Below are 23,770 nucleotides of genomic sequence, written 5' to 3' on the forward strand. Positions count from 1 at the left end.
GGTTGCGCTGGTGTACAGGAATCTTTAAATCATGCCACAGATTCTCAATTGGATTGAGGTCTGGGCTTTGACTAGGCCAGTCCAAGATATTTAAATGTTTTGCCTTTTAAACCACTTGAGTGTTGCTTTAGCAGTATGCTTAGAGTCATTGTCCTGCTGGAAGGTAAACCTCCGTTCCAGTCTCAAATCTCTGGAAATTCCCTCAAGAATTTCCCTGTATTTAGCGCCATCCATCATTCCTTCAATTCTGACCAGTTTCCAATGGCTTTTTTTCTTGCCACTCGTAAAGCCCAGCTTTGTAGAGTGTATGGCTTAAAGTGGTCCTAAGGACAAATACTCCCATTTCCGCTGTTGAAATTTGTAGCTCCATCAGGGTTATCTTTGATCTCTTTGTTGCCTCTCTGATTAATGCCCTCCTTGCCTGGTTCGTGAGTTTTGGTGGGCGGCCCTCTCTTGGCCGATTTGTTGCGGTGCCATGTTCTTTCAATTTTCCAATAATGGATTTAATGGTGCTCTGTGGGATGTTCAATTTTGAAATATTGTTTTATAACCCAACCTTGATCTGTACTTATCCACAACTTTGTCCCTGACCTGTTTGGAGAGCTCCTTGGTCTTCATGGTGCCGCTTGCTTGGTGGTGCCCCTTGCTTATTGGTGTTACAGACTCTGGGGCCTTTCAGAACAGGTATATATATATACACACTGAGATCATGTAACAGTTTATTTGACACAGATTGCACACAGGTGGACTTTATTTACCTAATTATGTCACTTCTGAAGTTAATTGGTTGTACCAGATCTTATTTAGGGGCTTCGTTGCAAAGGGGGTGAATACATATGAACACAACACTTTTCCGATTGATTCTTAATTTATTTTTTTTTCGCTTCACCAATTTGCGCTATTTTATGTATGTCCATTACATGAAATCCAAATAAGACCGTCGTGAGACAGGTTAGTTTTACCCTACTGATGATGTGTTGTTGCAATAGTGTTGCAATTTAAATTACTGGTTGTAAATGCAACAATATAGAAAGAACGCCAAGGGAGATGAATACTTTTGCAAGACACTATCAAAAGTAAATGTTATTGGTCTATACTTAAGTACCCAAAGTCAAAGTGTATATAATTTCACATTCCTTATACTAAGCAAATCAGACAACATGATAATTTATAATTTAAGGTTAGCTAGGGGCACACTCAAATACCTAGATATAATTTACAAACGAAGCATTTGTGTTTAGTGAGTCCACCAGATCAGAGACAGTAGGGATGACCATGTGTGTGAATTTGACCATTTTCCTGTCTTGCACTTTCGAAATGTAACACGTACTTCTGGGTGTCAGGGGAAATGTATGGAGTAAAAAGTACATTCATTAAAAGTAAAAGTTGACAAAAATATAAATAGTCATTTAATGTACAGATAGCCCAAAAAACTACTTAAGTAGTACTTTAAAGTATTTATACTTAAAGTATAAATACTGCTCAGGACATATTGCAACACATGGTGACACGTACAGCATATTGCCCGTAGCATGTTTCTTTCACTCCTTTGTAGCAGTACATTTACTATGCTGTACATTCACTATATGTGATGCTACCCTGTAGAATGTGCCAGTGTGATTGACAGTGTCCCATGACTAATATTCTTTGCTGAAATATTGGGTTTATGAACTGGGCCACTGGCTAAGAATGTTTCAAATGTAAAAATAAATAAACACTCAAGGATATGCTGTACACTGAGTTCTGAATGTTTTTCAGCACTGTTTGGCATTATATCCTCACAAACACTTCCATGCAGCAAAGCTTTTTGCTTAGTTGACAATGTCCTGTATGGTTTTCAACATGTGTCTTACACAGTATTCTGGCACTTTACCTTTATTTAACCTCAAATTGGTCAAATTGTTGTGTGTGCTACTTTAGCCCTGGTTATCCTGAAAAGAAAATGGTAAAATGCTTAATTGTGAGGCTAAATATACAGGCTGGACATGCAGATAAATGAAAATCTTGGGATCTCGGGACTGCTAGGATTAACTAACTGACACTAATACACTGTACATGGCTGTAGACAGACAGGCTTCTCACATACACACTGTGTGCTGTGATTGTCACGGATCCCGCCGGTATTGATGCTCATTCTGTTCACCAGTTCCGGAAGTCTACGTCACTGGCTTTCTAGGCTTCACAGATCCACCGGATTCATTATCATCAACCACGGACTGTCTTGTCTGATTACACACACACACACACACACACACACACACACACACACACACCTGGTTCCCATTTCACCTGATACATGTTCCCTCTGTCTTTGTCGGTTATTGTTCCCATGTCCATATATGGGACGATACCCATAATACACATATATATATATGTGTATATGTGTGTGTGTATTATGGGTAATCGTCCCATGTCGTTCAATGAGGTTTACCCTCTTTTGTTTGGGTATAGCCCAGTGTTTTTTAATACGTGTTTGTTTTGGGTGTATTAAAAACCCTTATTGTGTATTCCTGCGCCTGTCTTAAAAAAATCCTTTATACCAGCCTGACAGGGATGTCGTTGTTATTGACCATGGCCTCATTGTCACATTGCTGTCGGCCATGCTGAGAGACTTGGTTTATCGGACACATCCTCTCTCTCATATGGATGATAGGCCATGGGCTCGGGTGGTTGATGTCCTTGCTGATCTTTTTGGCCTTCCTGTGACATCGGGTGCTGTAGGTGTCCTGGAGGACAGGTAGTTTTCCTCCAGTGATGTGTTGAGCAGACTGCACCACCCTCTGGAGCCCTGCGGTTGTAGGCAGTGCAGGCAGTGATACAGCCCGACAGGATGCTTAGGGGTCAAGCCAAATTAGGGGCCAAGCCACATTTCTTCAGCCCCCTTCACCACACTGTCTGTGTGGGTGGACCATTTCAGATCATCAGTGACGTGTACGCCGAGGAACTTGAAGCTTTCCACCTTCTCCACTGCGGTCGTGTCGATGTGGATAGGAGGGTGCTCCCTCTGCTGTTTCCTGAAATCCATGATCAGCTCCTTTGTTTTGTTGTCGTTGAGTGAGAGGTTATTTTTCTGGCACCACTCTCCCAGGGCCCTCACCTCCTCCTTTTAGGCTGTCATTGTTGATAATCAGGCCTACTACTGTTGTGCCATCTACAAACTTGATGATTGAGTCGGAGGCGTGCGTGGCCATGCGGTCATGGGTGAACAGGGAGTACATTAGGGGGCTGAGCACACAACCTTGTGGGAACTCTGTGTTGAGGATCAGCGAAGTAGAGGTGTTGTTTCCTACCTTCACCACCTGGGGGCGGCCAGTCAGGAAGTCCAGGACCCAGCTGCACAGGGCGGGGTACAGACCCAGGTCCCCGAGCTTAATGATGAGCTTGGAGGGGGGTACTATGATGTTGAATGCTGAGCTATATTCAATGACCAGCATTCCTACATAGGTATTCATCTTGTCCAGATGGGTGCAGTGTGATGGCGATTGCATCATCAGTGAATCTATTGAGGCGGTAAGCAAATTGAAGTGGGTCTAGGGTGTCAGGTAAGATAGACATGATTTGATTCTAAACTAGCTTCTCAAAGCACTTTATGATGACAGAAGTGAGTGCTACGGGGTGATAGTCAAATAGTTCAGCTACCTTCAGTTCAGTTACCAGTTAGCTTTCTTTGGTACCGGAACAATGGTGGATATTTTGAAGCAAGTGGGGACAGCAGACTGGGATAGGGAGAGATTGAATTCTGTAAACACTCCAGCCAGCTGGTCTGCTTATGCTCTGACGACGTGGCTAGGGATGCCTTCTGGGAAGGCAGCCTTGAGAGGGTTAACATGCTTAAATGTCTTATTCACGTTGGCCACGGAGAAAGAGAGCCCACAGTCCTCGGTAGCGGGCCGTGTCGGTGGCACTGTGTTATCCTCAAAGCAGGCGAAGAAGGTGTTTAGGTTGTCCGGAAGCAAGACGTCTGTGTCCGCGATGTGGCTAGTTTTCCCTTTGTAGTCCGTAGACCCTGCCACCCTGTCTAAGCCGTTAAATTGCAACTCCACTTTGTCTCTGTACTGAAGTTTGACCTGTTTGATTGCCTTACAGAGGGATTAACTACACTATTTGTATTTGGCCATATTCCCAGTCACCTTGACATGGTTAAATGCGGTGGTTCGCGCTTTCAAGTTTTGCACAAATGCTGCCATCTATCCACGGTTTCTGGTTTGGGTAGGTTTTAATAGTCACAGTGGGAACAACATCTCCTATACGTTTCCTGATGAACTCAGTCACCATATCCGTGTATTTGTCAATGTTATTCTCAGAGGCTACCCAGAAGATATACAATTCCGTGTGATCAAAACAATCTTGAAGCATGGATTCCAATTGGTCAGTCCAGCATTGAATAGACCTTAGCACGGGTACTTCCTGTTTGAGAGCCTGCCTATAGGAAGGGAGGAGCAAAATGGAGTCGTGATCAGATTTGCAGAAGGGAGGGCGGGGGGAGGGCCTTGTAGCATTTAGAAAAGTTGAGTAGCAGTGGTCTAATGTTTTCCCTGCACGAGTACTACAGTCTATGTTGGTAGAACTTCGGTACCGTTTCCTCAGATTTGCATTGTTAAAATTCCCAGCTACAATAAATTAGGCCTCAGGATATGTGGTTTCCAGTTTGCATAAAGTCCAGTGTAGTTCTTTGAGGGCCGTCGTGTCATCGGCTTGAGGGGGAATATACATGGCTGTGAGTATAACCGAAAACAATTCTCTCGGGAGGTAATACGTCAGCATTTGCTTTGTTAGGTATTCTAGGTTGGGTGAACAAAAGGACTTCTGTATGTTATCACAATCATACCTTGAGTAGTTAATCATGAAACAAACACCCCCTCCTTTCTTCTTGCCGGAGAGTTCATTATTCCTGTCTGCACAATGTACTGAGAACCCAGCTGGCTGAATGGATGGGGACAGTATATCCCAAGAGAGCCATGTTTCCGTGAAACAGAGTATGTTTACAATCCCTGATATCTCTCTGGAAGGAGATCCTTGCCCTGAGCTCATCTACTTTATTATCCAGAGACTGAACATTAGCGACTAATATGCTTGGAAGTGGTGGATGGTGTGCACGCCTCCTGAGTCGGACTAGAAGTCCACTCCGAATACCTCTTCTCCGCTCTGCAGTGTTTTGGAGTAGCCTCTGGAATAAGTTCAATTTCCCTGGGGGGTATGAACAAAGAATCCAATTCGGGAAAGTCGTATTGCTGGTCGCAATGCTGGTGAATTACGACCACTCTGATATCCAAAAGTTTTTTCCGGCTGTATGTAATAACACAAAACATTTTCTGTGCTAATAATGTAAGAAATAACACACAAAAAAATACTGCAAAGTTTCTTAGAAGCAGAGCTACCATATCTGTCGGCACCATCGCTCTCTCTCTTTCTCAGAAATGATGGCAGAGTGAGAGGAGTAGCTGTCAGTAAGAGCTGTGGCATGGAATTAAAGAGAGAGACTGTGTGTGTGTGTGTGTGTGTGTGTGCGCCGAGATAACAGGCGCTTCTGCTCTGCCATACACACTTTACACATGCATCTCTGTGCCCTGCCGACGTCAACATGCATAACCTCATCATTTCTGGTTAGAGCTGTGGTTTACCATACAGTTCAGCTGGGAAGAGATGAATAACAAGAAAAGAAGCCTGTGTCATCCAAATGCAAACAAAATTATCTAACCGTAAAAATTGTGCCCTAGTTTTGTAGCATGACACAGTCTTGAGTGGGGGACACATTTGAGTGTGACACATTTATTTTGATGATGTGTTCCATCATCAAAGGGACTGTGGCTCTCCTGGGCATGTTCTGTTTTGAACTGTCTGTCCATCAGACCTATCCCCCTGGAGTTGTGGGGGATGGTCCCTGTCCTCTCCAATTATTGTAACCCAAGGGAGGGCAGTGGAAAGGATAGAAAGCCCAAAGGAAGGAGGAAAGGAATTAAAGTAGGACAGAACAATGACCCATAGGCCCTCACTAGTCTGAGACACCCCACAGACCCTAACTATGCCATGACATGTAATATCTTATAACAACCCCATTAACCTAATCTGTTAACACTGCCATTGTCGACCCTTCTCAAATTATGCCCTCCATTATAACATAATAATAGCCTTTTAGAAGACGCTTCTATCCAAAACAACTTACAGTCATGCATTTTTTTTAAATGGATGGTCCCAGGAATATAACCCACTTCCTGGCGTTGCAAGCACCATGCTCTACCAACTAAGCTAAAGAGGACCATGTTGCCCATATTTGGAAGTCTGTTATAATGGTATCAATGAATCTTTATGCAAATCAATGTGTTCACTTTGTCATTTTGTTTCCAGACACAGAAGCAGAGAGGAATGCACTGAAAGAGCATGTATATCCCAAACTTCGAGACTTCTGCAGAGAGAACTATGGGATTGAGTTCCAGGTAATACAACATTTACAATCTTTCTCTTTTGCAGTCTTGCAGTGCAAGAAAGTTGTTTTTAACATATCCCCCAAAGGTTTCCAATATTGATCAAAGAGGTTTCAAATTATTTCAAATACAACTAATAGTGAAATGCTTACTTGCGGGCCTTTCCCAACAATGCAGAGAGAAAGAAAATAGAGAAATATCAGAAAAGTAAAACACCTAATAATAATAAAAGTAATAATAAATACACAATGAGTAATGATAACTTGGCTATATAGAGTCAATTTCAAGGGGTAGCTTTGCACATATAACTAGGAATAAAGTGACAGATAAATAACAGTAGCAGCAGAGTAAATAACGGGTCAAAAAAAGTTAGTGCAAAAAGGGTCGATGTAGATAGTTAAATAGTTCACCAGTTAATCTGGTTCAGGTTATTAATCAACCTACCTGTGTTTACAAACACTACATGAACAAGATCATCCACATGTATTGATAAAATATTTACTAATACTAAACTCAGCAAAAATTGAATCGTCTATTTTTCAGGACCCTGTCTTTCAAAGATAATTCGTAAAAATCTAAATAACTTCACAGATCTTCATTGTAAAGGGTTTAAACACTGTTTCCCATGCTTGTTCAATGAACCATAAACAATTAATGAACATGCACCTGTGGAACGGTCGTTAAGACACTAACAGCTTACAGACGATAGGCAATGAAGGTCACAGTTATGAAAACTTAGGCCTCTTTAGTGTCCTTTCTGACTCTGAAAAACACCTAAAGAAAGATGCCCAGGGTCCCTGCTCATCTGTGTGAACGTGCCTTAGGCATGCTGCAAGGAGGCATGAGGACTGCAGATGTGGCCAGGGCAAAAAATTGCAATGTCCATACTGTGAGACGCCTAAGACAGCGCTACAGGGAGACAGGACAGACAGCTGATCGTCCTCGCAGTGGCAGACCACATGTAACACCTGCACAGGATCGGTATATCCGAACATCACGCCTGTAGGACAGGTACAGGATGGCCACAACAACTGCCCGAGTTACACCAGGAACACACAATCCCTCCATCAGTTTTTAGACTGTCCGCAAAAGGATGAGAGAGGCTGGACTGAGGGCTTGTAGGCCTGTTGTAAGGCAGTTCCTCACCGGCAACAACGTCACCTATGGCCACAAACCCACCGTTGCTGGACCAGACAGGACTGGCAAAAAGTGCTCTTCACTGACAAGTCGTAGGTTTTGTCTCACCAGGGGTGGTGGTCAGATTCACGTTTATCGTCGAAGGAATGAGCGTTACACCAAGGCCTGTACTCTGGAGCGGGATCGATTTGGAGGTGGAGTGTCCGTCATGGTCTGAGGCGGTGTGTCACAGCATCATCGGACTGAGCTTGTTGTCATTGCAGGTAATCTCCACGCTGTGCATTACAGGGAAGACATCCTCCTCCCTCATGTGGTACCCTTCCTGCAGGCTCATCCTGACATGACCCTCCAGCATGATAATGCCACCAGCCATACTGCTCGTTCCGTGTGTGATTTCCTGAAAGACAGGAATATCAGAGTTCTGCCATGACCAGGGAAGAGGACGGATCTCAATCTCATTGAGTACGCCTGGGACCTGTTGGATCGGAGGGTGAGGGCTAGAGCCATTCCCCCCAGAAAATGTCGGGGAACTTGCAGGTGCCTTGGTGGAATAGTGGGGTAACATCTCACAGCAAGAACTGGTAAATCTGGTGCAGTCCATGAGGAGGAGAAGCACAGCAGTACTTAATGCAGCTAGTGTCCAAACCAGATACTGACTGTTACTTTAGATTTTGACTCCGCCCCTTTGTTCAGGGACACATTATTCAATTTATGTTAGTCACATTTCTGTGGAACTTGTTCAGTTTATGTCTCAGTTGTTGAATCTTGTTATGTTTATACAAATATTTGCACATGTTAGGTTGGCTGAAAATAAACGCAGTTGCCAATGAGAGGAAGTTTATTTTTTTGCTGAGTTTATATAACTTTCTTCTAAAGCTGTATCCATACCCATTGGATGTAGTGATCACACTATAGTGGCTATATCCAGGAAAGTTCCAATAGCTGGGCCTAAAATAGTGTATAAGAGATCATACAAACTATTTTCGTGTGACTCTTATGTGGATGATGCTAAAAAATATTTGTTGGTCGGATGTGATTAATATGGAGCATACAGATGCTGTACTTGATACATTTATGAAATTGCTGTTCGAACTGTTAAGGCTCCTTGGATTGATGAGGATTAAAAAACTGTGTGTCCTGTAAAAAAAACTGTAAACTGTAAACTGTAAAAAACTGTATGCTGATGATTCAACCATATTCACCTCAGCAAACACAGATAATGAAGTCACTGAAAAGCTTAACAAAGAGTTGCAGTCTGTTTTTAAATGGGTGGGCAGTAATAAACTGGTCCTGGACATCTGTAAAACTAAGAGCATTGTATTTGGTATGAATCATTCCCTAAATTCTAGACCTCAGCTGAATCTGGTAAGGCATGGTGTGGCTGTTGAACAAGTTGAGGAGACTAAATTACTTGGTGTTACCTTAGATTGTAAACTGTCATGATCAAAACATATAGATTCAATGGTTGTAAAGATGGGGAGAGGTCTGTCTGTAATAAAGAGTTACTCTGCTTTTTTGACACCACACTCCAAAAAGCAAGTCCTGCAGGCTCCAGTTTGATCTTATCTTGATTATTGTCCAGTCATATGGTCAAGTGCTGCAAAGAAATAATCTTCATTGTAATCAGAGGGCTGATTTTAATATTATTGCTAAGTCTCTCTTGGCTAAGAGTTGAGGAAAGACTGACTGTGTCACTTCTTGTTTTTATAAGAAACAATGTTGGAAATTCCTAATTGTTTGCATAGTCAACTTACACACAGCACTGACAGAAGTACTCATCCCAACAGACATGCCACCGGGGGTCTTTTCACAGTCCCGAGGTCCAGAAGAAATTCAAGGAAACGTACAGTATTATACATGCTTCTACACCTGCATTGCTTGCTGTTTGTGGTTTTAGGCTGGGTTTCTGTACAGCACTTTTGAGATATCACCTGATGTAAGAAAGGCTTTATAAATACATTTGATTTGATATACAGAGTCATGTGCATGGAACTCCCTCTCCTCCACGTGACCTACATTTTGTGTGTATGTACTTACGTGTGTGTAACTGATATGCACACACAGTACATGTTTTTAAATGTACGTAAATTGTAAAGTCTTTTCTCTGCAATGTATTTTTCATTATATGTCAGACCCCAGTAAGACTAGCTGTCGCCATTGGCATCGGCTAATGGGAATTTTAATAAATCAAAAACCAAATAACTTAAAGCACTGAAGCGAGAGAGCGAGAGAGCGAGCGAAAAAAAAGTGGTGGTAGTTACTCAAGACTGGAAGTATCTCAATCCCTCCATCTGTTCCACGAATTGGTTTGTAAATTAGACTAACAAAAAGCTTCACAACAATGTTGCTAATACTCCATGAGAGCCATGCTTAAGGTTGTTGTCCTGTTGGAAGGTGAACCTTCGTCCCCCACCTGAGGTGGTGGGCACTCTGGAGCAGGTTTTCATCAAGGATCTCTCTGTACCATCATGCTTCACCATGAGGATGGTGCCAGGTTTCCTCCAGACGTGCCACTTGGCATTCAGGCCAAGAGTTCAATCTTGGTTTCATCAGACCAGAGAATCATGGTTTCATCAGACCATTTCTCATGGTCTGAGAGTCTTTTGTGCCTTTTACTGAGTGGTTTCCGCTTGACCACTCAACCTTAAAGGACTGATTGGAGGAGTGCTGCAGAAATGGTTGTCCTTCTGGAAGATTCTTCCATAGGGTTCTTGGTCACCTCCCTGACTAAGGCCCTTCTCCCCTGATTGCTCAGCTTTGCCGGGCGGCCAGCTCTAGAAAGAGTCTTGGTGGTTCCACACTTCTTCCATTTAAGAATGATGGAGGCCACTGTGTTCTTGGGGACCTTCAATGCAGCAGAAATATTTTGGCACCCTTCCACAGATCTGTGCCTTGACACAATCCTGTCTCGGAGCTCTACGGACAATTCCTTTAACCTCTTCAACGTGCCTGTTTTTGCTCTGACATGCACTGTCAACTGTGGGACCTTACATAGACAGGTATGTGCCTTTCCAAATCATGTCCAATCAATTGAATTTACCACAGGTGGCCTCCAATCAAGTTGTAGAAATGCCTCCGCCTCAAGGATGATTAATGGGAATGGAAGCAGGATGCACCTGTGCTCAATTTCGAGTCTCATAGGGTCTGCATACATGTAAATAAAGTATTTTAGTTTTTTTAAAAATAAATTTGCAAAAAAAAATATTAAACCTGTTTTCGCTTTGTCGTTATGTGTAGTAGATTGCTTTTTATATTATCAATTTTAGAAAAAAGGTTTGTAATGTAACAAAATGTGGAACAAGTCAAGAGGTCTGAGTACTTTCCGATTGCACTGTATAGAAACATATCAATTATGTAGTAAAATAGACAAATCATGCACAAAGTAGCCTACACAATCGCAAAGCACGTGAAATATATCCACATGCCCGCCACAGACATAGCCTAGTTTCAGCAGAATATCATCTACAAGCAGCAAGAGTGTTCAGCTCTCAACTGGAAAGACATTTGTAGCCGGTAGGGTAGGAAAGATGTTTCAACAACCAGTAAATGCTAACTAAGGAAACAATGGGTATGCAAACAGGTATTGAAACAAGTATTGTCGGTAGGGTAGGCTATTTGTGATTCACAATTGTCATCATGCGCTGATAGGCCCATCCAATCAGATTGATGTGGTTTAAGCATTGTTGTGGACATAGACAATCACTTTTGTCTTTTTTTCTATAAAAAAAAGTGAGGAGAGACACATGAAACGAGGGGTTAATACGATAGTAAGGGGGAGCAGTAACCATAAACACACCTCGTTTATTCTCCTCAGGACTTTAAATGGCCCCACAAACCGCGTGCCCAGCTTCTGGCAGGGCAGGCGGAGGGGCAGGTTTGGGGTCAAGAGCCAGACCCTGTCCCACTGTGCGAACACGGGGGCCTCACTACGGTGGCGGTCAGCGCTCACCTTCTGTCGCCCACTGGCCCGTTTCAGGCATTCCTGGAAGGCTCTCCAGGTCTCCTTTGAGCGCGCACCAAATCCTCCACCGCAGGAGCTTCGGTCTGACGCTGATTCCACGGGACCAGGACCGGCTGATTGCCCAACACGCACTGAAATGGCGACAGGTCCGTGGAGGAGTGGGGAAGTGAATTCTGGGCCATCTCGGCCCATGAGATGAACCTTGCCCACTCTCCGGGCCGGTCCTGGCAATACAGCAGCAGAAACCTGCCCACATCCTGGTTCACTCTCTCCACCTGCCCATTACTCTCGTGGTGAAAACCAGAGGTCAGGCAGATCGAGACCCCCAGACGCTCCATGAATGCCCTCCAAACCTGGGAAGTGAACTGGGGACCCCGATCAGAAACTATGTCCTCAGGCACCACGTAGTGCCAGAAGACGTGTGTAAACAGGGCCTCCACAGTCGTTCCGCCGGACTAAGCTTCCGCGAAAAGAAAGCGCAGGGGCGAAGCTTCGGGGGCATGCCTGAGCGCTGTGATAGCACGGCTTCAACACCAGCCTCGGACGCTTCCACCTCCACAATGAATGCCAATGAGGGGTCCGGATGCGCCAATACAGTAGCATCGGTAAACAATGCCTTCAGATGACCAAAAGCTCTGTCCACCTCCGCCGACCACCGCAAACGCACCGGCCCCCCCTTCAGCAGTGAGGTAATGGGAGCAGCCACCTGCCCAAAGCCCCGGATAAATCTCCGGTAGTAATTGGCAAACCCTAAAAACCGCTGCACCTCCTTTACTGTGGTCGGAGTCGGCCAATTACACACGGCCGACTCCGACGGAAAGAGATGGCTTGTTTGGAGAACACACATTTCTCGGCCTTGACGAACAGGTCATGCTCCAGCAGTCGCCCAAGTACCTTGCGCACAAGAGACACAAGCACGGCGCATGTGGCGGAATAGATCAGTATGTCATCGATATAAACTACCACACCCTGCCCGTGCAGGTCCCTGAGAATCTCGTCAACAAAGGATTGGAAAACGGCTGGAGCATTTTTCAACCCATACGGCATGACAAGGTACTCATAATGGCCAGATGTGGTACTAAACGCGGTCTTCCACTCATCTCCCTCCCGGATTCGCACCAAGTTATACGCGCTCCTGAGATCCAGTTTTTTGAAGAAGCGTGCCCTGTGGAATGACTCCACCGCTGTGGCGATGATAGGTAGCGGGTAACTGAACCCAACTGTGATGGAATTTAGACCTCTATAGTCAATGCACGGACGCAGATCTCCCTCCTTCTTCTTAAACTTCTTAAACTCGAGGAGGCAGGTGACGTGGAGGGCCGAATGTACCCCTGTCCCAGAGATTCGGTGGTATTTGTCTCCATAGCCACCGTCTCCTCCTCTGACAGGGGATACACATGACTCCTGGGAAGTGCGGCATTCACCTGGAGGTTTATCGCACAATCCCCTCGTCGATGAGGTGGTAATTTGGTCGCCCTCTTTTTACAGAAGGCGATTGCCAAATCGGCATATTCGGGGGGATGCGCACAGTGGAGACTTTTTCTGGACTCTCCACCGTCGTCGCAAAGATGGAAACTCCCACGCACCTACCTGACCACCCCTTAAGAGCCTCCTGTTTCCACGAAATGTTATGATTGTGATAAGCCAACCAGGGAATTCCCAGCACCACTGGAAAAACAGAAGAATCAATGAGGAAGAGACTAATCTGCTCCTCATGAACCCCTGCGTCATCATGTCCAGTGGAATCGTGGCCTCCCTGATCAGCCCTGACCCTAACAACCAACTATCTAGGGCGTGCACGGGGAAGGGTTGGTCCATCTGAACCAAGGGAATCCCTAACCTAAGCGTGAAACCGCGGTCCATAAAACTCCCCGCTGCGCCTGAATCAACTAGCGCCTTATGCTGGGAATGAGGGGAAAACTCAGGAAAGGAAATCAACACATACATATGACCAACAGGCGGCTCTGGGTGGGCTGGGTGCTGACTCACCTGAGGTGTTCGAGCCGTGCTCTGCCTGCCCTCTCTGCTCCCAGACGAGCTCTTCCAGCACCGATCAGCAGTGTGTCCTCACCGACCACAACTGGTGCAGGAGGAGGCTCCTCCTCCAGTTGCCCTAGCACCAACACCCCCTAACTCCATGGGTGTCGGAGCAGGAGCGCTGGGAACTGGAACAAACAGGACCCGATCTGGATGCCCGTTGTCCAGCCTGATGGACATGTCAATTAGCTGGTCCAGAGTGAGGGTGGTGTCTCGACAGGCTAGTTCCCGGCGGACGTCCTCCCGCAGGCTACACCTATATTGGTCCATCAGGGCCCTGTCATTCAACCCCGCGCCGGCGGCCAGGGTCCGGAACTACAGCGCAAAATCCTGTGCGCTCCTCGTCTCCTGCCTTAGATGAAACAGCCGTTCATCTAAGGCACTCTGGGTAATGGTCCTTCGCTGAGTCTGGGCCCTCCCAGACCGCGTTGGCCCATTTCATGGCTTTACCCGAAAGGCAGGAGACAAGGACGCTGACACTCTCCTCTCCCGAGGGAGTCGGGCGAACGGTCGCCACGTAAAGCTCCAGCTGGAGCAGGAACCCCTTGCACCCGGCAGCCATCCCATTGTACTCCCTCGGGAGTGCGGGCCGAATCCCGCTGGGGCCGGACGCCACCGGAGAAGGTGGTGGTGCAGGCTGGGGAGTGGCTGAAGACGGGGTACGGAGGCCGCTCCTCTCCCATCTCTCCATTGTCGCCATCACCTGATCCATGGCCGTCACCAAATGGTGTAGTACAGCTGAATACTGGAGAACTCGCTCCTCCAGGGACAGGGACAGGAGATGTGGGTGTGGAGTCAGGCGCAGGAGAAAGCAAGTTTCGAAAAGGGCTTTTAATTAACAAGGTCCAAATTACAGGAAAAACAGGACTACAACAGTAGCCTCAACCACCCAGACACCGTCCGGGGGGGAAAAAACACCTGGTCAACAGAACCCCAAAAACGCAACCCAAAACTGAATGACAGCAAACAAAACAATCCAGCACAAAACCCAGAGGAAATGGCAAGATTTAAATAGCCCCCTAATTACCCAAATAGAACACAGGTCAAACACAAGACAGACATAACGAAATGAAAAGGAAAAAAGATCGATGGCAGCTAGTAGACCGGCGACGTCGACCGCCAAGCACCACCCGAACAGGGAGAGGAGCCACGTTCGGTGGAAGTCGTGACAATGGGGCCGACCAATCACCTGCTTGGGGGAATTCAGGAAGCCATCCTGAAACACATACATACAAATACACAAACCACAACACAGAAACTGGGGAACGTAACACCAGGTACCACTACCTCATGAAGCTGGTTGAGAGAATGCCAAGAGTGTGCAAAGCTGTCATCAAGGCAAATATTATTTGATTTGTTCAACACTTTTTTGGTTACTACATGATTCCATATGTGTTATTTCATGGTGTTGATGTCTTCGCTATTATTCTACAATGTAGAAAATAGTACAAATAAAGAAAAACCCTGTGGCTTTTACAGATCTGGTATCATTTGCAATGCAAATGGCTGGTGTGCTGCTGTGAGGATATATTTTATCGAAAGATATTTGCTAAACAGATCCAGGAGAGCCCTTGGAGTGAAGTCAATCAGAATTTTCTGATTTTTCTTGGAGGATTTGCTTTGATATCCGACGTGATGCTTTGTCGGGCCGAGCGACCTCGGGAATTGGTGATTTGGAAGTATAGTAACAGGATCCATTAAAATTGCTCTCCAAACCAGAGGGGGCGCTACTATGGTAGTATGCTACTCTGCCATTGCATGGAATCAAGCTGCAGTGATTTTTGGGTGGCCACATGCCTGGCTGGTGAGTCATGGGCCTGCCATGGTTACAGCTGATATGATATGTGGAGTGCCTCGGAGACTATGAGTGAGTCACCATCATGCAGGATCTTGTGTGACTGTTTAAAGTAGACGGTGGATGTGGTTATTTGGAGATGCTGTTGTGGACCATTTTGGAGATTTTGATACTAGGATATTGATAAGATTATAATTTGTGACTGTGTGTGTATGTGCACGCATGTGTGCGTGATTCGGCTCAGTATACTGTATATTTATATCTGAGAAATGGCAGTCCTTTCTCACTAGTCTGGAAAGTCATTTGTCTTTCTAAGTCATCACAATTGAGTTCATGCTATATAGAGATAGTCCTTCTGTGCAACACTTCATTGTGATTTGACACAATTTTGATACAGTAAAATAACTATTACAGTAAAGAACTGTTTTGATAATGGGGCAGTGAGAAAGTAAATACTTTATTATGGTTGGCAAAACATGGCTGCCATTCTCTGAGCCAAACTCAGTCATAGACACTCCCATCATACACACACACACACACACACACACACACACACACACACACACACACTCAGATACACACACACACCCATCAAACACACACACACCCGTCACCACCAGAGATGAATTACAATAGCAGCTTTCCCCCTGCAGTTGACCGGATATTGTTTAATGGCTGTCAGTCAAACGTCTCTACAGCTGCCTAACAATACCAGCTACTGAGGAGAGAGACAGAGGAGAGATGAAACTCGATTTCAGTTTTTCTTTTACTATTTACGCACTCTATAACGCCATGGTTTGAAGTCGATCCACACAAAGCGACAGCTTCAAAAACACTCTCAAAGCTATGTTTCCGTAATTATTTATGAAGAAGAAAACACGTCATCAATGTATTTTTCTCAAACCTGCTAAGTTGTAGACTTGATATGCATACCTGGTTTGTTATTCTGAGGAGTGCTTTAAGTAAAATTATTTTATTGCTTTGAAACCACAACACAAACACAGTTCTAGTATCAAACGGTGTAAGACAGAAGGGAGAGTTTAGATGTTTTTCATGTGTTCATTAGCATGCCCAAGTTTACCAACTGTTTACCAACTGAGCTCCTCTAAGAGAGTGGGTGAAAACTGAAATTGAGCATTGGCAGGACAGCAACAATGTGGATTGTCAGGCATATTGTCTGCCTTTCTCTCTCTGTCTCTCTTTCTCTCCCTCTCTCCTAGGTATCGGGGTTTGACATAATTCACTATTCTAACAGTTTCATTAATTTATGACGGATATCCGGATATTCGAAATACATGTGCTTTTTTTTAAAGTTCTATTTTTAACCTGAGCACTGCTGCAGCAGGTTGAAGCTGGCGCTCTATTGCTGCAGCTGCCTGAAAAGGTTATAAATTGTTGGTGTGTGTAGCGAGCAGATGGAAGGAAAGAGAGACGCTGAGGAAATTTGGCTACAGCCAAAATTAGCTAACTTGTAGCAGCCACAATATTATTTATCATCCCATATAACAGTGCCTGTCTTGACTGGAGTAGGCTAAAGAAGCTAGATAGCTAGGCTAATTAAGGCCACATGCTGTGCTTTCTCCCCAACCCCATTAAGATAAAACAGTAGCTTACCTGTTGGTTGCTCGTTGTAGCTTACTCGTTCTCATTTCACTAACTTTAAATTCTGTAATTTTATTCCATCTTGCATTGCATTAGTGAACTCTCACTTCACTTGCTACAAATTGAGCCTCTTTGCCACTTTGATTGGCTAACATAAACAACAAGCCACACACGTGAAGGCTACCAGTCAGCTACCAGTTTTTTTATGGGGCGCACCGTGCACCTCATAACAACTACATTGAAAAGTTTTTATTACATTTACAATTTGGAATGTCATGGTATATCCTTTAATGTAACACTGTAATTTATCTACACAGAGGTCAGATAGGTGAGCCCTCTCCTCTCCCCTGTCCTCCACTAAAAAGTAAGATAAGTAAGAGCAGTAGCGACGATTGCCCTCATACGGTAACACAATTATTCAGCCGCTCAGCACCCAGAGAAGTCTAAACCAACCCCAAGAGGATTTTCTTTTCCGCCTTCTGAGTTCAGAAACAGTGTCATTATAATACAGTCAAACCATGTCATTCCTGCACTCACTTCTTCATTATGGACCTTTAACATGGTGAACTTCACCCGTGGGTGAACCAACATGTCAGGGGTTTATCTCTAATTGGCCCTAAGTGACATTTTGGATCTAGCGAGCCATTCACATCTGTAGTGGCACGACATGAGCATGAGCAGTCCCACTGTGCCCCCATTAGTGCATAGCTAGCTAGTCACAAGAGCTCTCAATCCATTTTGGTGACTCAAGAGCTTTTCATTAGATCTGCAAACTGTCCATGAAATTTCAGCAATATTATTATATTTCAGCAGGTTAGGAGAATTAGCGTGGCAAGTTTTTTAAAAATGGTTAACATTAGGAAAAGGGCTAGGGTTAGCAAAAGTGCTCCCTTAACCTGCTATGAAAAACTGTATCAAAGTGGCATGTTTTAGGGAGTCCTCTAGCTAACTAGCTATCCAGTTAGCTAGATATATCGATGGGGGCACAGTGGGCTGCTCGTGCTCATGTTGTGCTACTATGGGTGTGAATGATTAGCTAGCTGGTGGCAATGCTGTCAAGTATACTGTCAAACAAAACACATTGTTTGGACTGTGTAGAGCAAGTCCAATTTGTTCAGCAGTTTATTGTCTCCTTGTCAAAATAAAAATACTAAGAACACATGTGCTCCCATTCATTTTTTTTATTGTCACATACACTGAAATGTGTTTGTTTTTACAGGGTCAGCCATAGTAGTGCGGTAGTAGCATTTACTCTCAACTCATCCTGTGGAGTAAACACATTCATAACTGTTACAATTCAAATTAATTTCACTTTACTAAAGGTGATGTGTACACTCTATAAAGGCATATTACATGGTTATGATGCCCGTCATTCAATTAAATTACATGACATCCTGTTATAACATCTGGTATCTAGGGTCTTATGTAGCATGTAATAGCATATGACATAAGTTATCATGCAGACTCTGCAATAGTAGTTGTTATTAACAGTTGACATTAGACCATATGACAACAAGATGAACAGTCACCCTAATTTCATGAATCTTATGCCTCTACTCATAACTAGGTAAATCTATTTGTGACAGCTTATGACAAATGTTATAATTAAGCAATAAGGCCCAAGGGATCTGGTGTATGGCCAATATACCACGGCTAAGGGCTGTTCCTAAAGCACGATGCAATACGGAGTGCCTGGATACAGCCCTTGGCCGTGGTATATTGGCAATAGATCACAAACCCTTGATGTGCCTTATTGCTATTATAAAGTGGTTACCAACGTAATTAAAGCTGTAAAAATAAATGTTTTGTTATACCCGTGGTATACGCTCTGATATACCACGGCTTTCAGCCAATCAGCATTCAGGGCTCGAACCACCCATTTACAGTGCCTTGCGAAAGTATTCGGCCCCCTTGAACTTTGCGACCTTTTGCCACATTTCAGGCTTCAAACATAAAGATATAAAACTGTATTTTTTTGTGAAGAATCAACAACAAGTGGGACACAATCATGAAGTGGAACGACATTTATTGGATATTTCAAACTTTTTTAACAAATCAAAAACTGAAAAAAAACTGCATTGTCAATCTATGATTGATGTGTGTCCATTGATGTTCCAGTTGTCCAGGGATCACAGAGACACCTCTCCCAGTCTCTCTGGACAGGGTAACCGGAAGGGTTTGAGGGAGGGTAATGGTGGAGATGTTATAGGTGAGCCAGAAACCTGGGGATTAGGGTCAGTGCTATCCAACTCCATTAGTTCATCAAGTCCTTCCACAATGAAAGAATCCCGAACATGATTACCATCAAGTGTGTCCACATTGACACAGTATGGGGTTCCAACAAAAGACATGATTCAACCTTGTGTGGATGGTATCATGGGTGTTTCTCTTCAAGTCCCTGATCGGGCGCCAATTCTGTAGCGGTATTTATTAGAGAGGGGTAAAGAATGATTTTGTTCGGGCGCCAGGCAGGTATTAACCATTCCGAAAGGAAAAGAGTAGAATAGAGAGAGTACCACTACCAGACCCACACACATCAGCAGAAGAGACTGCCTAGAGTGTAGCCTGTTTACCAGATAGCCAGTGGAGAGAAAAAAGAATACACACCATATAAAACCCACATCACAGCACAGGGGTAACCCCAACAAGAATACCTCATACAATAATAATAATACTAATAATGGCAGAGCAATTTAACAGCAACTTCATACAAGAAAGAACCCAGTCATCAACAGAGGATTTGCAATAATATGTATTATCGTCCAGTGGAGGAGTGCAGAGGGTATGAATGTGGGGGGTGTTCATAGACACAACAAAGGCCTTAAAAATGTCCACAATCTTCTCGGCCACATGTCATTAGTACACCTCAATACAGTTCACATAACAATACACAACTTGCAAGCAACCTCCCTTTTAACTAAAATGTCCAAATACATCTGGCAGGGCAATAATAGTCCAGCTCTAATGAACTTCAATGGGAAGTGCATTGGAAAAATAGAGAGTCTGTTGCAGGGTAAAGCACTGGAACGATAGAGGGAAGAGAAAAAGAGAAAGAGAAGAAGAGAGATCTTAGCTGTGGTCTTCAGGCGTGCAGGTGTACTGTCTGACTGTCCGATGGTTTGTTGGTTTGTATGTTAGAGCTTCGCAACAATGTTGCTACTAATCCATGCGATCCATAACGGGCACGGTCCCAAACGAAAACAACCACGACCTAGAGCGATTACACCGATGATTGAGTTAAATACTTTATAAACTACACACGCTGAAAACAAACAAAACTTCTGCAGCACAGCACACACAATCAAACTGTCGCGCCAAAAAAGAGCTCCTCCCCAAAGAGCTGAATGAGCTCTCTTTATTTCCTCCTTCCTTACTGCTCATGCGCTCTTAAAGTGGCAGTGCACGGTGAAGGCTCCGTGCAGATTTCGCCACAAGATGACTAATGTCTTCATTTGAGTTTTAATTACTGGGCCTCCACCAAGACTTCCGGCGCTGACAGAGATGGCCGCCTCGCTTCGCATTCCTAGGAAACTATGCAGTATTTTAGTTTTTTTACGTGTTATTTCTTACATTGGTACCCCAGGTAATCTTAGATTCCATTACATACAGTCGGGAGGAACTACTGAATATAAGAGCAACGTCAACTCACCATCATTACGACCAGGAATATGACTCTCCCGAAGCGGATCCTGTGTTTTGCCTTCCCAGGACAATGGATCGGATCCCAGCCGGCGACCCAAAACAACGACGCCGAAAAAGGGACAAACGAAGCGGTCTGCTGGTCAGGCACCGGAGACGGACAAATCGCACACCACTCCCTAGCATACTACTCGCCAATGTCCAGTCTCTTGACAACAAGGTTGATGAAATCCGAGCAAGGGTAGCATTCCAGAGAGACATCAGAGACTGTATCGTTCTTTGCTTCACGGAAATATGCCTCACTCGAGAGACGCTATCGGAGTCGGTGCAGCCAGCTGGTTTCTTCACGCATCGCGCCGACAGAAACAAGCGTCTCTCTGGTAAGAAGAGGGGCGGGGGTGTATGCTTTATGATTAACGAGACGTGGTGTGATCATAACAACATACAGGAACTCCAGTCCTTCTGTTCACCTGAATTCCTCACAATCAAATGTCGACCGCATTATCTACGAAGGGAATTCTCTTCGATTATAATCACAGCCGTATATATTATCCCCCAAGCAGACACATCGATGGCCCTGAACGAACTTTATTTGACGCTATGCAAACTGGAAACCACATATCCTGAGGCTACATTCATTGTAGCTGGGGATTTTAACAAGGCTAATCTGAAAACAAGATTCCCTAAATTATATCAGCATATCAATTGTGCTACCAGTAAAACCCTGGATCATTGTTATTCTAACTTCCACGACGCATATAAGGCCCTCCCCCGCCCTCCTTTCAGAAAAGCTGACCACGACTTCATTTTGTTGCTTCCAGCTTACAGACAGAGACTAAAACAGGAAGCTCCCATGCTCAGGTCTGTTCAACACTGGTCCGACCAATCTGATTCCACTCTTCAAGACTGCTTCGATGTAACGTTCCTCTTCGTCTGATGATTAGTAGTCAAGATCGGACGAAAACGCAGCGTGGTAAGTGTCCATGTTAATATTTATTTTAATAAACTGAACACTGAATACAAACGAACAAAAGAATAAAGGAAAAACTAAACAGTCCCGTATGGTGAAAACACTGAAACGGAAAAGAATCACCCACAACTCAAAATGGGAAAACAGGCTACCTAAGTATGGCTCTCAATCAGAGACAACAATAGACAGCTGCCTCTGATTGAGAACCATACCAGGCCAAACACAAGGAAAAAGTAAGAATACCCACCCACATCACACCATGACCAAACTAAAAATAGAAACATACAAAGCGTTCTACGGTCAGGGCGTGGCAGTCCCCCCCCCCCCCCTCGTGACAGACTCTGGCAGTGCCGGAGTGACGGGCGGCTCCTGACTGACGGGCGGCTCTGGCGGCTCCTGACTGACGTTCGGCTCTGGCGGCTCCTGACTGACGGGCGGCTCTCGCGGCTCCGGACAGACGGGAGAATCTGGAGGGAGGAGACGGAGAGACAGCCTGGTCCTCGGAGGAGGCACAGGATAGACCGGGCCATGGAGGCGCACTGGAGGTCTCGAACTAAGGGCCTGCACAACCCGTCCTGGCTGGATGGTAATTCTACCCCTGCACGTGCGGGGCACACTGGGCTGTGCAGACACATGGGAGACACAGTGCGCAGAGCCGACACAGGATATCCTGGCCCAAGGAGACGTACTGGCTGTCTGGAGAGCACGGCTGGCACCATCCGCCCTGTCTGGATCTTCACCCTAGCCCGGCAGATGCGGGGAGCTGGGATGTAACGCACCGGGCTAAGAACGCGTACTGGGGACACCATGCGCTCCACCCACAGACAGATGCCCACCCAGACCCTCCCCTATGGGTTTAGGTTTTGCGGCCGGAGTCTGCACCTTTGGGGGGGGGTACAGGCACGTCCTTACTTTAGTTCCTTTTCTATGTCTCTGTTTAAGTTTGGTCAGGGCGTGAGTTGGGGTGGGCATTCTATGTTTTTGTTCTATGTTTTCTATTTCAATGTGTTTGGCCTGGTATGGTTCCCAATCAGATGCAGCTGGCAATCGTTGTCTCTGATTGAGAACCATACTTAGGCAGCCTGTTTTCTCACTATGGGTGTGGGTAGTTGCCTTCTGTTTAGTGTGTTTTGCACCTGACGGAGCTGTTTCGGTTGTTCTCTTTGTTGTTTTGTATTTAGTGTTCAGGTCTATTTAAAAAATATGAACACGTACCATGCTGCACCTTGGTCCTCACCTTCTTCCACTAACGATCATTACAGTGGTTTGGGATATGTTCCGCATTGTGTCCAACAACAACATTGACTAATACGCTGATTCGGTGAGCGAGTTCATTAGAAAGTGTATCGGCGATGTTATACCTACAGCAACGATTAAATCATTCCCAAACCAGAAACCGTGGATTGATGGCAGCATTCCCGTGAAACTGAAAGTGCGAACCATTGCTTTTAACCAGGGCAAGGTGACCGGAAACATGACCGAATACAAACAGTGTAGCTATTCCCTTCGCAAGGCAATCAAACAAGTGTCAGTAAAGAGACAAAGTAGAGTCGCAATTCAACGGCTCAGACACGAGAGGTATGTGGCAGGGTCTACAGTCAATCATGGATTACAAAAAGAAAACCAGCCCCGTAGCGGACCAGGATGTCTTGCTCCCGGACAGACTAAATAACTTTTTTGCTCGCTTTGAGGACAATACAGTGCCACTGACACGGCCCGCAACCAAGACATGCGGACTCTCCTTCACTGCAGCCGAGGTGAGTAAAACATTTAAACGTGTTAACCCTCGCAAAGCTGCAGGCCCAGACGGCATCCACAGCTGCGTCCTCAGAGCATACGCAGACCAGCTGGCTGGTGTGTTTAAGGACATATTCAATCAATCGTTATCCCAGTCTGCTGTTCCAGACCCTAGGTCTCGACCCCGCCCTGTGCAACTGGCGTACACATCACGGACAAACCGAATTGGTCCACCCACACAGACAGCGTTGTGAAGAAGGCACAGCAGCGCCTCTTCAACCTCAGGAGGCTGAAGAAATTTGTCTTGTCATCAAAAGCACTCCCAAACATCTACAGATGCACAATCGAGAGCATCCTGTCGGGCTGTATCAATGCCTAGTACGGCAACTGCTCCGCCCACAACCGTAAGGCTCTCCAGAGGGTAGTGAGGTCTGCACAACGCATCACCGGGGGCAAACTACCTGCCCTCC

At 45.1% G+C, this 23,770-nt stretch overlaps 1 protein-coding gene across 1 annotated transcript in view; it reads left to right on the plus strand.

Moving 5' to 3' along the window:
* The window catches only part of LOC115138212 (NACHT and WD repeat domain-containing protein 2-like), a 108,034-nt gene that overhangs the window by 11,668 nt on the left and 72,596 nt on the right, over nucleotides 1-23,770 (plus strand). Inside the window, exon 3 of the mRNA XM_065025563.1 lies at nucleotides 6,346-6,434. Within this exon, the coding sequence (XP_064881635.1) occupies nucleotides 6,346-6,434 (89 nt within the window). The remainder of the gene's footprint in view (nucleotides 1-6,345; nucleotides 6,435-23,770) is intronic.

This window comes from Oncorhynchus nerka, linkage group LG12 (genome assembly GCF_034236695.1).
Source record: "Oncorhynchus nerka isolate Pitt River linkage group LG12, Oner_Uvic_2.0, whole genome shotgun sequence".
NCBI classification, from domain to species: domain Eukaryota; kingdom Metazoa; phylum Chordata; class Actinopteri; order Salmoniformes; family Salmonidae; genus Oncorhynchus; species Oncorhynchus nerka.